Source organism: Rhinatrema bivittatum, chromosome 16 (genome assembly GCF_901001135.1).
Source record: "Rhinatrema bivittatum chromosome 16, aRhiBiv1.1, whole genome shotgun sequence".
Taxonomy (NCBI): Eukaryota; Metazoa; Chordata; class Amphibia; order Gymnophiona; family Rhinatrematidae; genus Rhinatrema; species Rhinatrema bivittatum.
Genome location: NC_042630.1, coordinates 28721919 through 28736777, shown reverse-complemented (window position 1 = coordinate 28736777; position 14859 = coordinate 28721919). Strand labels below are relative to the sequence as shown.

Sequence of the window (14859 nt, the reverse complement as noted above, 5' to 3'; positions counted from 1 at the left end):
GCCAGCAGTTCCCTGTCCCGCAGAGAGGCACTTGCACTGAGTTGTCTCTGGTTCTGGTAGAGGTCTTCTGCTGGTTTTAATTTGCTTATCCGCAAAGCCTGTGTAGTGACATGGTGGCTCTTGGCCCCAGTCTCCATGGATTCTCAGCCAGTCAAGAGGCCTGACTGTAGCACTCTTCAGGCCGATGATTTTCGCTGCTGGATGTTAAATGGATCTGGGCCCTAATGTGCTGAAGGTGCAGGCAGGCTTTACTTAGTCATGTGGTAGGCCACTGCAGTGGTTCTTTTCTCGCATACCTCGGCGTGTGCGGGCATGCTCCCCGCGTGGCGGTTGCATGTGCTCATAAGGCCACGGCCTAGATTTGAGCGTGTATGTCTTCGATCTAGACTTGAGTGCATCTTTGCGTGTAAGTCTGCAACCTCGACTGGAGCACATGTTTGCACGGGTACTCGTGCGCATAAGACGGCAACCTAAACTTGAGTGCATATTTGCGCTGCTACTTGTATGCACACGATCGTGGCCTATACGAGTGTGTATTTGCACATGCATTTGTGCGTGTATGACCGCTTATGTTAAATTTAGGAAACGAGTTTTCCATTGTCTTTTTGGGCAGCTTCACCTGCTTCCGGCTCGTTTGAGAGGAGCGAGTTTGCTTAGAAATCTATGGTTGCTGTCATCTTGGCTTGGGTACAGGTCAATACTGAGGGACTGCAGGTGGCACATTGGGTTATGTACAGTGTCCATGCCCGGAGCCCCACCATCCGCTGCATCTGCTCTTGCCACGGAAGAGCCACGCAATGATGCCTGAGAATCTAAACGTTTGGCAATCTTATTCGGAGGCTCAGCAGGACGACTCGATCGCGAAGCACTGCTTTGCTGAGTCTGAGAATCCAAAAAGGCTTTGTGCATAAGAAGCACCAAGTCCAGGGTGAAAGCATTAGAGCCGGCCCCTTCCCCCACCAGGGGACCTGGCTCACACTCAGAAACGTCCTGGTCTTGGTCAGAAGGGTCCCCAGGACTGGTAGGGACCGGGGATAGATCAGGAGGTAACTCCCCTGCCCCCATTGCTCTGGCTTCTGCTGCTGCAAAAGTATTCAAGATGGCCGCCGTTCCCGCCCTGAGAGGGAACGGATCGGCTTTAGCCTCCCGAGGTACTGATCTTTTTAAGGCACCTCGGGGCTTTGAAGAGCTGCCTGCCCCATCCAGGCACTGAGAGCAAAGGCCTGTACGGGAGAGTGTGGATGAAGACTCCCCGCAGGCGATGCAAGGAGAAACAGCAGGGAGCCCGAAGAAACCACGTTCAGCGAAAAAACTGCCTCGATTTAACCCGACTCGAATAGCATGGCTAAGGAACAGAGAGAAAAAAATAGCAACGACAGGCTGCTCGTTTTCTTTTTCTTCTTCGGTCGAGGCAGCGAGGGGAGAAGAGGGACCAGACCACCGCTAATCTTCTCCCCTGCCTTTACCTTTCAGGAGCCCCGCGGGGTAACCAATCCCAGCTCCTCAGCCTTCTTACCAGGGGGGATGGCTCACTAGAACCTGCCTAACCCCCTGGGAGGATTTCTCAATTTTCTTTTTTAAAGCTCGACTTGTAAAAGTGCAAGAAGCCAACTTTTTTTTTTTTTTTTAATAAAGGGATATAGTTCCAACCCTAAGATCAGGGCAAGACTGCAGGGTTTGCACCACCTCCATCTGCTGGAGACAGAGAAATACTGAAGGGATGCAGGAGGCACACCAAGTTAAGTGAGGGTGCCCTTCGAGTTTTTCTCTGTCTCCACCTGCTGGAAGGGAGCGCATAACCCATGGTCTGGACTGATCCGGGTACATACAGGGAACCAATTTTCCTTTACAGAGAAATAATCAGGGGGATTGCTGTAGCTTCCATACATCTGTCGCTGGTTTCTTGGAAGGAGTAAAAAGGCTACATCCTCCTTATAGAGTGATTATTTCACAATGGTCTCTTTAAGTTTGGCCTTGAAGGCTCTATTATCAGTGCCTTTTGAATATATGTATATATGTTCAAAAGGCACTGATCTATCTAGCTGTCTATCTATCTGTCTATATATATATATATATATATATATATATGTGTGTGTGTGTGTTTTAAGTCTGAAATTTTCAGTGAGGATCTTACAAAAAACCCCAACTTTAAAAAAAAAAAATGTATTTAGAGTTGATTGCTTTTTTTTTTGTAGTTTTTCAGTACATTTTATCAGAGGAATACTGGCTTAATTGGGTCTGCCTTCTACCAATGTAGCAGTGATGATACAAGTATAAAAAAGAAATAGATGTGTTCTACTTCCATCAGCTGGCAAAGGGACTAAACCCACTCCATCTGGACTGGTGTGGCAGAACGAAAGGAGAGGAAATGATCAGGTAAGAATACATTTCTCCATTTTTTTTTTTGTATTAATTTTACTGCCTAGAAAAAACCCCCAAACTCTTCTTTTTTTGGATAGGATCCCAGAGTGAAGACAAGTCCTTTGCTGCCCAAAAATGTCCTAACATGAAAAGGATGCTTCCTGATGAAGATTCGGTGCGGGTTACGCAGTCCCGCTGCTCGGTGACAGCTGGAGAAGCCCCTAGCTGCACTGGCCCTGCACAGGACAGCAGCCCAAGCACCCACCAGGTTCCAACTGCTGCAAGCTATAGCGGACTTAATCCACCAGCGCCTCAACCCCCTAACATGGACTCGCTCACTCCTGGCAACAGTGGTAAAGAATGTGGATATAAGAGGACAGAGTGTGCTCAGAAGCCCCCTGCGATTGCTAAAGCCCTTTCAAGGCTTGATTCTGACTTTACAAAATCTCAGACCATCTGTGCAGTACAAGAGCTCCCTCACTTACCTGTACTATCTGAATCCAGTCATGTGCATATGCTTGTCCCACTCTGTCCCCCAACTGCAAAATTGTCCCAGACTACAGCAACCCCAGCCTGCAGCACCCACATGGAAGAACCCCCACCCGTAGAGCTGGTGAGTCACCTTTCTCCAGCAATGGAGAACGGGACAGAGCCCTGTTCACCTGAGCAGTTGGCAGAGCAGAGCAGAGAGAAATGTGCTAAGCAGCAGAAAGGGACTGAAGCCACCGTCTGTGCCAAGAACAGCATGGTCAGCTCCACCGGGGAGAAGGTCGTCCTCTGGACCAGGTACAGGTTTTCACATAGCCATTGTTATTACGATTGTGATTGATGGCCCATTGTGTTTCCTAGTTCGTATTGGGGGCTTCATACAATCTTTTAGTCATGTGAGGTTGCAGATACCTTGATTTCAGGAGGCAGTGGTGACCAGAGAGGAGTTGTGGAGTGCCAGTCACATGCTCCAGGCAGCATGATGGAGACATGTGACAGCTGCCACCTGGTGGTGCCTGTTTGATTTCTGGGTGTGAAACTTCATTTCTCCCAGGACAAGCAGGGATGGTAGTCCTCACATATGGGTGACATCATCAGATGGAGCCCTGGCATGGAACACTTTTGTCAAAGTTTTTAGAACTTTGACTGGCACACTGAGCATGCCCAGCATGCCACTAACCCTGCAGCCACCAGGTGTCCCTCTTCAGTCTCTTTTTTTTCCGCACAGCAGTTGCCGTGTAGTTTAGGAGCTCTGTGAAAAGTTTCTCACAACTTTCTTCACGGAACTATTTGAAGTTTATCTTCTTAAAAATCCCTCATCGGGGTCCCCCATCGTGCTCCGTTCACTCCGACGGTCGGTGTTTTTTCGGGTACTTGCAGTCGGTTCCCGGCGGCTTACCGCTTTAGTTTAGGAAATGCCCAGAGTGTCCGAGGACCATGTCCATACCGGACTTGCATGAAGTCTGTGTTTTGTGCTTGGGCCCCCTTGCACGACATTCGTCGATGCCCTAGTTGTGCACAAATGACCCCCAAAGGTCCTCACCTGGACAAAATGGAGCAGTTGTTTGCTTTAGTAATCCATGGGATGATGCATCCTCAGAGGATTCATCACGGACATCCGAGGACTTGCTCTCAGAGCCTTCACCGCCGGAGGAAAGGCGAAGATCTCCTCCAGAAGACCTCTCCTCTGCCAGTTTTGTCAAAGAGGTCACGGAGGAAGATGCTCACCATAAAATGTTGGAGGTCTTACAATTTGTAGATGCTCCAAAAGAAATAATGGCAATACTGGTACATGAAGTTCTTTTGGATCTCATGCACCGCCTGTGGGAACACCCAGGTATGATAACCCCAGTCAATAAAAAGACAGATGCTACCTACCTGGTTCAACAAGCCCCAGGTTTTCAAAGGCGTCAGCTGCCCCACCACTCTGTAGTTGTGGAATCAGCTCAGAAAAAGGCTAAACGATCGCGTCCACATTCCTTTGCTTCTCCCAGCACGGAACAGAAAGCATTGGATGTGTTGAGATGAAGAATTTTCCAAGGGTCCATGTTGATATCGCGAATTGCAGCATATCAACTATACATGACCCAATATAATAGAAATCTCTGGAAACAAGTCCAGGAGATTGCGGAGACATTACCACAGCAACAACAAGAAACCTTGTCCTCCATCCTACAAAAGGGAATGGAAGCAGGTAAACATGAAGTCAGAGCTGCCTATGATTCTTTTGAAACCGCATCCAGAGTCTCGGCAGCGGGCATCAGTGCTAGACGCTGGACCTGGCTTCAGACCTACGCCTGGAAGTGCAGGACACACTGGCAGATCTACCCTATACCGGAGACAATCTGTTCGGGGATAAGATCCAGGACGCAGTGGCCCAGTTAAAGGACCATCATGAGACCCTACGCCAGTTGTCAACTGTCACTCCACAATTTCCCACCGTAGCCCGCAGGGCCATGCGTAGACAACCCAAGAAACAATTCTACAGGCCACGCAGATATTACCCTCCTGCGTCCCGTGCACGACTGGCTCGGGCACCTCAGGGGGGACATGCGCGCCAAACTAGAACATCTAGCCCACAGCCAGCTCCACAAGCTGGCCCTGCGTCTGGATTTTGACTCTTTTCCAGAGCAGCAGCAGCCATATTCCAGTGGGGGGCCGCCTGTGCCACTTTGCAACAAATTGGCATACAATCACCACGGACCAGTGGGTACTGTCCATCGTAAACCACGGTTACCGTCTAAATTTTTCAAAAATACCCCCTGGACTTCCCACCCAATCCGTCCTGGAGCTGGGCCGACCACACAGGAAAGCTCGGGTCAGAGCCGTGGAACCGGTTCCACAGAATCAGTAGGGAAAAGGGTTCTACTCCAGATGTTTCTTAATTCCAAAAAAGACTGGTGGCCTCCGGCCTATTCTAGACCTCCGTGCCTTGAATACATTTCTTCGCAAGGAACGGTTCAGGATGGTATCCCTGGGCACCATGCTTCTTCTACTTCAACAAGGGGATTGGCTCAGCTCTCTGGACCTGCATGACGTGTACGCCCACATTGCAATATCCCCACCTCATCACAAATATCTGCGATTTGTGGTGTACCGCAGTCATTATCAATACAAAGTACTACCATTCGGCCTAGCCTCAGCGCCGCGAGTCTTTACAAAGTGCCTGACAGTCATCGCTGCGCAGTTACACAGCAGAGGCACACACATTTTTCCTTACCTGGACAACTGGCTTATAAAAAGCCAGTCAAAACAAGGAGCCCTCGACTCTCTGTCTCACCATAAGGCTTCTAAACTCATTGAGATTTCTAATAAATTATGCCAAATCCCAATTGACACCGTCTCATTTTCTGTCCTTTATAGGAGCAGATCTAGACACGACACTGTGCAGAGCATTCTTACCCAACGACCGTGCAATTACGCTGTCCAACCTTGCCAGCTTTCTCCGCCGTCAAAAAAAGCCTCAGCTGACCAGCTACTCAGGTTGCTCGGCCACATGGCATCAACAGTCCATGTCACCTCTATGGCACGCCTGGTCATGAGTGACCCAATGGACTCTGAAATCCCAGTGGCGACAAGTTACTCAGCCGCTGTTGTCCCTGGTACACATAACCAGCCAGCTTAGTCTGTCCCTTGCCTGGTGGACACACAAAGCCAACTTACAAGTGGGTCTTCCTTTCCAGCAATTGGCTCCTCAGGTGACCTTAACTACGGCTGCCTCTAAGCTAGGTTGGGGAGCCCACGTCCAAGGCCTTCAAGGGACTGGGCCAACAGCCGAAGAGACCCATCAAATCAAGTTTCTGGAGCTTCGAGCAATGCGGTACGCCCTTTCTCACAGGACAAGCAGGATGGTAGTCCTCACATATGGGTGACATCACAGGATGGAGCCCAATCATGGAACACTTCTGTCAAAGTTTCCAGAACTTTGACTGGTCCCTACTGGGCAGGCCTAGCATGGCACTAACCCTGCAGCCTGCAGGAGTCCCCCTTCAGTCTTCTTTTTTCTGCGCAGCAGTAGCCACGTGGTTAAGGAGCTCTGTAGAGATTCCTCACAAGAATTTTCCTCACGGAATTACTAAGGGGTCCTTCCTTCAACTTTTTCAAGCCACGGTACTCCAGTAAGTTTTTTGTTTTTTTACCCGTTTTCCGTCGTTACCGTCTAGTTTGGCCCTCGCGGCCTACTGGCCATAGACTGTACCTTGGCTCAATTTTTTCATGGCATCGGGGTTCTGCCGGTGCCCGGACTATAATCGCACTATGTCCATCACAGACCCTCACAAAGTCTGTGTAATGTGTCTCAGAAGTGAGCACGATGTCCTAACCTGTACCAAATGTGCCCTTATGACACCAAAAGGTCGCAAGGCTAGAATGGAGAAGATGGAGCTTCTCTTCCGTGCTCAAACCCTGACGCTGTCCATTGCATCGACCTCCGGCCACCGACCGTCCGGCATCGACAACTTCTTGGCCTTTGACACCCTCTACTCCCCCTCAGGACCGAGGGGATCATAGAGATAAACATCGCCACCGGCATCGAAAGTCTCTGACCATCGAGGGAGCGAAATCATCGACCTCGCCATCCTCTGAGCCGCCGAAGAAACCCTGTCCAGAAAAGGCACCGACATTTTCAGCGACCGGGTCACCGAGGCATCGACCTCCTTAACCACGTGGGACAGGGTATCGGGAGCCGCGACTCCGCCTTTAACGGTGGTCCTTCCGGCTATGCCTCTGCCTCCTTCTTCTGTTCTGGAGCCAGGGCTGCTTGCTCCAGGTCTCCGAGAAGAACTGGACCAGATGGTTCAGGAGGCCATCGACAAGGCGATGCATCGACTCCAGGTTCCACGGCACAGATTGCGGAACAGACCACTGACCTGGTTCCAGCAGCGTTGGCACCACTGCTCTCGAGGATGGAAGCGCCCATGGATGCTTTTCCACCGATGGACCCCAGGTCACCGATGGCTCCGGTGCCCTCCTCGCTTGCGTTGTCATTGGGAGGAGACACACCATTCTTCGGGAGTTCTGCCAATACGTCTGTCGGTGCCACCGATTCACCCATAGGTGCCGAAGTGTCCATCGATGCCTTCATCAGTGCCTCCAGTTATTCCTTCGAGTCCTTCGGAGCCTCGACCAGGACCTTCAGGGATCCCACCGCCCTGTCCTCCTCTAGTCCCTAAAGGAGCAGGTGCTGATCGCTACGACACCTGGACTGATGATTCTTCACCAGACACCGATAATTTGCCTTCACCACCTTCACCTACTGAAAGTAGAAAGCGTTCTCCTCCAGAGGACCTTTCCTTCATAAATTTTGTGAAGGAGATGTCTGAATTGGTACCCTTCCAATTGCAGACTGAACAAAATGACAGGCATCAAATGATGGAGTTGTTACAATTCCTGGATGCTCCCAAGGAAGTAACCTCCATCCCTATCCACCAGGTTCTTCTAGATCTCCTCAAAAAGAACTGGGAACATCCTGGCTCTGTGGCTCCAGTCCACAGGAAAGCTGACATCACCTATCTCGTTCAGTCAGCTCCAGGGTTTTGCAAACCTCAGTTAGATCACCAATCTGTGGTTGTCGAATCTGCCCAGAAAAGAGCAAAACCTCACACCTTCCTTTCCCCCAGACAAGGAACAGAAGTTTCTAGATGCCATTGGTCGCCGTGTCTTCCAGGGATCAATGCTTATCTCTAGAATTGCCTCTTATCAGCTCTATATGACCCAATATAATAGGGTCTTATTTAAGCAGATACAAGACTTAACAGACTCCCTGCCTCAGCAATTTCAAGCGCAACTCCAAACCCTAGTCAACAAGGGTTTTGAGGCAGGCAAGCATGAGATACGATCATCTTATGATATCTTTGACACTGCAACAAGGGTAGCTGCAGCTGCTATCTCAGCAAGACGATGGGCCTGGTTCAAGTCTTCCGACCTTCGCCCTGAAGTTCAGGACAGATTGTCTGACCTCCCCTGTGTAGGAGACAATCTGTTTGGCGAGCAGATTAAACGGACTGTGGCAGAACTAAAGGACCAGCATGAGACCCTGAGACAGTTCTCTCTCATCCCTTCCGAATACTCTTCAAAACAGCCTTTTAGAAAAAAGACTCTAAGAAGTCATTCTTCCGCCCAAAGAAGTCCTACCTGCCACCAACTAGAACCCGTTCTACGAGACCGTTCCAGAAAGCGCAGTCTCAACAGACATGGAAACAAAAACCGCAAACAGCCCCTGCTTCCGATTTTTGACTCTTACATAGAGAGCAGCAGCCAGCTTCCATTGCCCCACATACCAGTGGGAGGTCGATTGTGCCATTTCAACAACAGGTGGCACTCAATCACCTCGGGCCAGTGGGTCCTAGCAATAATTGTTCAAGGTTATCGTCTGAACTTTCTCTCCATTCCACCGGACTCCCCATCTCTACCGACGTGGAGAACATCTGACCACTCACTGCTCCTGGAGCAGGAGGTCTCCCTCCTCCTCCAGTCCAGCGCAATAGAACCAGTGCCATACTCACAACAAGGCCTAGGGTTCAATTCCTGGTACTTTCTAATCCCCAAAAAATCAGGAGGCGTTCATCCAATCCTGGATCTACGTGCCCTCAACAAGTACCTCCAGCGAGAGAAGTTCAAAATGGTAACCTTGGGCTCTCTTCTTTCTCTTCTACAAAGAGGAGACTGGCTCTGCTCTCTAGACCTCTAGGACGCATGCACTCATATCGCGATAATTCCATCTCATCGCAAATACCTGAGGTTTTTAGTAGGCCCCAAGCACTATCAGTACCGAGTGCTTCAATTCGGCCTTGCTTCTGCACCACGAGTCTTCACAAAATGCCTTGTTGTAGTTGCAGTCTTCCTCAGATCTCAAGATGTTCACGTCTACCCCTATCTAGACGATTAGTTAATCAGGGCTCCTACTCAGCAAGCTGCTCTGTCGTCTCTACATTTTACATTACACACTCTAATTTCACTTGGATTTCTCGTCAACTACGCCAAATCTTGCTTAGTCCCATCTCAAACCTTATCGTTCATTGGGGCAGACTTGGACACCTTGCAGGCAAAGGCTTTCCTGCCTCGACAGCGAGCTCTCACTCTCGTGTCTCTTGCACACCAGCTGCAGTCTCACCATTCCACGACTGCACACTGCTTTCTCATCCTCCTGGGACACATGGCGTCCTCAGTTCAGGTCACCCCAATGGCCCGCTTGGCCAAGAGAGTCATGCAGTGGACTCTAAGGTCACAATGGACTCAATCCATTCAGCCCTTGTCGACCATTGTCCAAGTAACTGATTCACTCAGTCTGGCTCTCGCCTGGTGGAAAAATCAGATCAATCTCCTCCAGGGCTTGCCCTTCCAGGCTCCAGACCCTCAAATAACTATCACCACTGATGCTTCCAACCTCGGATGGGGAGCCCATGTGGCCGATCTGCAGACACAAGGATCTTGGGTCTCCAGAGGAAGCCAACAAGGCATTTTGTGAAGACTCTTGGTGCAGAAGCAAGGCCGAATGGAAGCACTCGGTACTGATAATGCTTGGAGATGACAGAGCAGCTTGCTGAGTAGGAGCCCTGATTAACTAATCGTCTAGATAGGGGTAGACGTGAACATCTTGAGTTCTGAGGAAGACTGCAACTACAAACACCACATAAATTTCCTGGAGCTGCGAGCAATCAGCTATGCTCTCAGGGTATTTCAAGATCGCCTCTCCAATCAAGTCATCCTGATCCAGATGGACAACCAGGTGGCCATGTGGTACATCAACAAACAGGGAGGGACGACGGGCTCCTACCTTCTGTGTCAGGAAGCTGCACAGATATGGGCGGAGGCTCTCTCCCACTTGATGTACCTCAGGGCCACCTACTGGCTGGGAGTGGACAATGTGTTGGCAGACAAGCTGAGTCTCACCTTTCAACCGCACGAGTGGTCTCTTAACCGCTCAGTAGCTAACTTGATCTTCTTCCAATGGGGGGTTATTCTCAAATAGATCTTATTGCGTCACCTCAGAATCGCAAAGTAGACACTTTCTGCTCTCTCACTCACAGCCAATACTATCAGCCAAGAGACGTGTTCTCCCTCTCATTGGCAACCGGTCTCCTATACGCATTTCCTCCACTTCCACTTCTCTCGAAGACTCTCGTGAAGTTACGTCAGGACAAGGGAACCATGATCCTAATAGCACCCCACTAGCCGCGCCAAGTGTGGTTTCCAATACTTCAGGATCTCTCCATTCGCAGGCAAATTCCCTTGGGAAAGGACCCGCTTCTAATCACTCAAAATGATGGGTGCCTCCGCCACCCCAATCTTCAAGCCTTGTCCCTGATAAGAAAATTATTACTTACCTGCTAATTTTCATTCCTGTAGTACCATGGATCAGTCCAGACAGTGGGTTATGTCCCCAATCCAGCAGATGGAGTCAGCGCAAGCTTTGAGGGGGCGTATCCATATATACTACTACCCCCTCTGCAGGAGTTCAGTATCAAGTATATCAAAGCCCGAGTAGAAACCCCCGAAGGATCAAGTTTGTGGAAACAGATAATGAAAACAATTGTAACCGCAACAAGTAAACCGCAAACATCCTACCAACTTGTAGGGAGCTGTGAAAAACAGTGAAAAGAAACGACTGTGAAGACACAGAACACTGCGAGCAAGAAGTAACGCAGAGCAGAGCAGGATCAAGAACCCAAACGCGGTGGGCGTCTGGACTGATCCATGGTACTACAGGAATGAAAATTAGCAGGTAAGTAATAATTTTCTTTTCCCTGTACGTACCTGGATCAGTCCAGACAGTGGGATGTACCCAAGCTTCCCTAAATCGGGTGGGGTCCTGCGAGGCCTGCTCGCCAAAGTGTCCAGAGATCGAAGAGGCGAGGTGCAGATGATAGTGCCTCGAGAACGTGTGTAACGACTTCCAGGTGGCTGCTCTACAAATTTCTTGCGAGGATACCGAGCAAGACTCCGCCCAGGATACCGCCTGAGAGCGTGTAGAATGCGCTACGATTCCGGGTGGGGGAGTCCGACCCGACCCAATGTAGGAAGCAGCAATGGTCATGAATGGGAAAAGCCCGAGCCCTCGGCCGGAGTGCCGCCAGGACTGGATCTCCCTTCTTTGAAGAAGTGACGACAGCGGGAGCTACTGGGGCAGGCGGGTCCAGATCTAATTCCTGAATGATCTGCGGGATGAGGTCGTCAGCTCTTCCCTCTGGAAGAGGCGTAGGGTCCGCGGATCATCCCCTTCTTGCGTGCCATCCCCTTGACCCCCGTCCGGGAGGTCAGGTCCCTGTCCCGCTGGGTCTGGCACCGCCCCCAGCCGAGGGCGACATCCGTGGGATCTTAGGTGGGGGGGGGTCCCACAGGTGTTTCCAGCCCCTGCAGATAAGCTGTATGCATGAGCAGGATAAACTCCGGAGATAACCCCGGACTGCTCGGGTGCGCTTCGAGGGGCGGTGTGGTTCCTGCTCCCTGGCTCTGGGTGCTTGGTTCCTGCACCAAAATCGGGGGAGCACCCCCGCTTGTAGAATCCTCCAGAGAGCCGTTCTCCCTCGTGGCCTGCGCCTCAGGGCGCTCAGAATGTAAAATGGCCGCCGTTCCCACCAAAAATGGCGGAGTGGCCGGCCCGCGCCGCCCGGGCAAAAAAGAAAAATCAGTAAGGGACTGTGAGGTACCTTCCCCCCCCGGGAAGGCATCGTGCACAGATGCCCTCCCGGGAAATCCGGGACCCCGGGTCGCCGCAGGCCGCACAGCGTGACGGCCGCGGCATCGGGATCGCCGGAGGAGAGAGGAAAAACAGCGCCAAAAATGAGAAAAAGCCTCGGGGGGGGGGGGGGGCCACGCGCACAAAGCGCTGCTGCGAGGGGGCCCGGGCGGCCCGCACTGCCCGCTGTCCAAAACTAGAGGAGGGTGCCGCGGGGGGGCCTTCCCGGCCACACAACCCGCCCCAGAACTCTTTCCCTAAGCGCCGCAGCAGCCCACGAGGAGCTGCAAAATGGCTGCGGGTGAGGGAGTGTAAAACGAAGAGGCCGGCTCCACCGGCTTTCGCAGGCACCGGGGGCTGTGCTGTGAAGGAAAAACTACAAAGGAATAAAACCAACTTACCCCTGGCTGCAAAGAGAAATAAACAGCACGGCCGCAGAGAAGAGACAAGGAAGATAAGTCACTCCCCAAAAGGTGAAAGGACCCTGCCTTACTTTTTTTCTTTTTTTTTAAACTTAAGACAAACTTGATACAAACTTGATCCATGAGAAAAAGACAGCAACAAGCCAGACAATCAAGCCAAAAAGTGAGAAAGAAGGAAAAAGAGGAGAAACCTGATTCCCCTACTCGCATCTGCTGGAGTCAGAAGATACTGAACTCCTGCAGAGGGGGTAGTAGTATATATGGATACGCCCCCTCAAAGCTTGCGCTGACTCCATCTGCTGGATTGGGGACATAACCCACTGTCTGGACTGATCCAGGTACGTACAGGGAAGGCATGGATGTTGAAAGGTTAATCCTTCAGCCACTTAACCTTTCTGAACCAGTTTCTCGTGTCCTGATTGCTTCACGGAAGCCTTCCACGAGAAAATCGTATTCTTACAAATGGAACAGGTTTACGTCATGGTGCTCTTCTCAATCCCTTGACCCCTTTACCTGTCCAATCACAAAGTTTCTGGACTATCTCTGGCACTTGTCAGAGTCAGGTCTAAAAACGTCCTCCATCAGGATGCATGTCAGTGCGGTAGCCGCCTTCCATAAAGGTGTCGGGGATGTCCCTATATCAGTACAACCCCTCGTAACACGCTTTTTGAAGGGCTTGCTTCACCTTGAGCCTCCTCCAGTCCCTTCTTGGGACCTCAGCCTAGTTTTGGGTCGGCTCATGAAACCACCATTCGAGCCTCTTCAATCCTGTGACCTTCGATCTCTCACATGGAAAGTGATTTTCCTTTTGCCAATCACTTCAGCTCACAGAGTTAGTGAATTACAGGCTCTAGTTACTTACCCACCTTACACTAAACTTCTGCAGGACCGGGCAGTACTCCGCACTCACCCTAAATTCTTACCTAAGGTAGTTTCATCTCAATCAGTCCATTATACTACCTACCTTTTTTCCCAGGTCCCATTCCAATCCAGGAGAGCAGGCTCTGCATACCCTTGACTGTAAATGGGCTCTAGCATTCTACCTAGACCGTACAGCTGCCCACAGGAAGAGCACTCAATTGTTTGTCTCTTTCCATCCTCACAAGTTAGGGACAGCCTGTGGGTAAGCAGACTCTCTCCTCTTGGTTAGCGGACTGCATATCCTTTTGCTATCAGCAAGCAGGCATTCTACTTCAAGACCATGTTAAAGCACACTCTGTGAGGGCCATGGCGACTTCAGTAGCACACCTTCGATCGGTGCCGCTTCCTGACATTTGCAGGGCTGACACCTGGAGTTCTCTCCATACCTTTACAGCCCACTATTGCTTGGACAAAGCCGGAAGACAAGATTCCATCTTCGGCCAGTCTGTCCTTCATAACCTATTTACGATGTGACGTACCTACACCCTTCCGCCTGCCTGTTAAGGTTCAGGATGCCCTTGGCCAAATTTCATCCCAGGCCTAGTGCCTTGCACGCCTGGGTACATTTGGTGCATTTTCGGACATCCTCAGCTCGGTACTCACCCATGTGAGGACTACCATCCTGCTTGTCCTGTGAGAAAGCAAATGTTCTTACCTGTAACAGGTGTTCTCACAGGTCAGCAGGATGTTAGTCCTCACGAAACCCGCCCACTGCCCCGCGGTGTTGGGTTCTTAACGTTTTCTTATTTTCTTTTCAGCACTAGCTGTAGCTTTTTAGCAAGACTGAAGGGGGACCCCTGCTGGCTGCAGGGTTGGTGCCATGCTGGGCATGCCCAGTAGGGGCCAGTCAAAGTTCTGGAAACTTTGACAGAAGTGTTCTGTGATTGGGCTCCATCCTGTGATGTCACAGAGATGTGAGGCCTAACATCCTGCTGTCTGTGAGAACACCTGTTACAGGTAAGTAACATTTGCTTTCTGCCACCTTCATCTGCTGGAGACAGAGAAATACTGAAGAGATGCAGGCGCCGCACACCGTGTCAACTTGAAGGGCACCTCCACTTTTTCTCTGTCTCCATCTGCTGGAAGGGAGGCACAACCCCAGTCTGGACTGATCTGGGTCCGTACAGGGAATTATCCTTTGTTCCTTTCCAGCCTCTCAGTACTAACCCCATCTCTTTCTGCAAGCATGAGCACCTGCCCCAATCCGTGCAGATTTGTTTATTCCCCTCTACTAAACCCCTTTCAGGAACAAATACATGAGCATTTCCTAGGGGGCAGGGATAGATAAGCTGCAGTGGCGTGCGGTACAGAGATAGAGGAGCCTTCAGACCAAGCCAGAGTCTGAGGAACTGGCCCTCTTCTTGTTGTTTCAGGGAAGCTGATCGTGTGATTCTCACCACCTGTCAGGAGAGAGGAGCACAACAGGAAACCTTCCACGGCATCTCCCAGCAACTGGGCACTAAAACCCCCAGTGAGGTGAGCTCCAGCTGC

General features: G+C 50.8%; 1 protein-coding gene across 5 annotated transcripts in view; it reads left to right on the top strand.

Annotated features, from left to right (window-relative positions):
- Positions 1-14859, top strand: part of GON4L (gon-4 like) — a 113825-nt gene that overhangs the window by 98317 nt on the left and 649 nt on the right. For all 5 annotated transcript variants that reach the window (XM_029581253.1, XM_029581252.1, XM_029581251.1 and 2 more), the window contains 2 exons: positions 2460-3147; positions 14742-14844. In XM_029581253.1, the coding sequence (XP_029437113.1) occupies positions 2460-3147; positions 14742-14844 (791 nt within the window). The remainder of the gene's footprint in view (positions 1-2459; positions 3148-14741; positions 14845-14859) is intronic.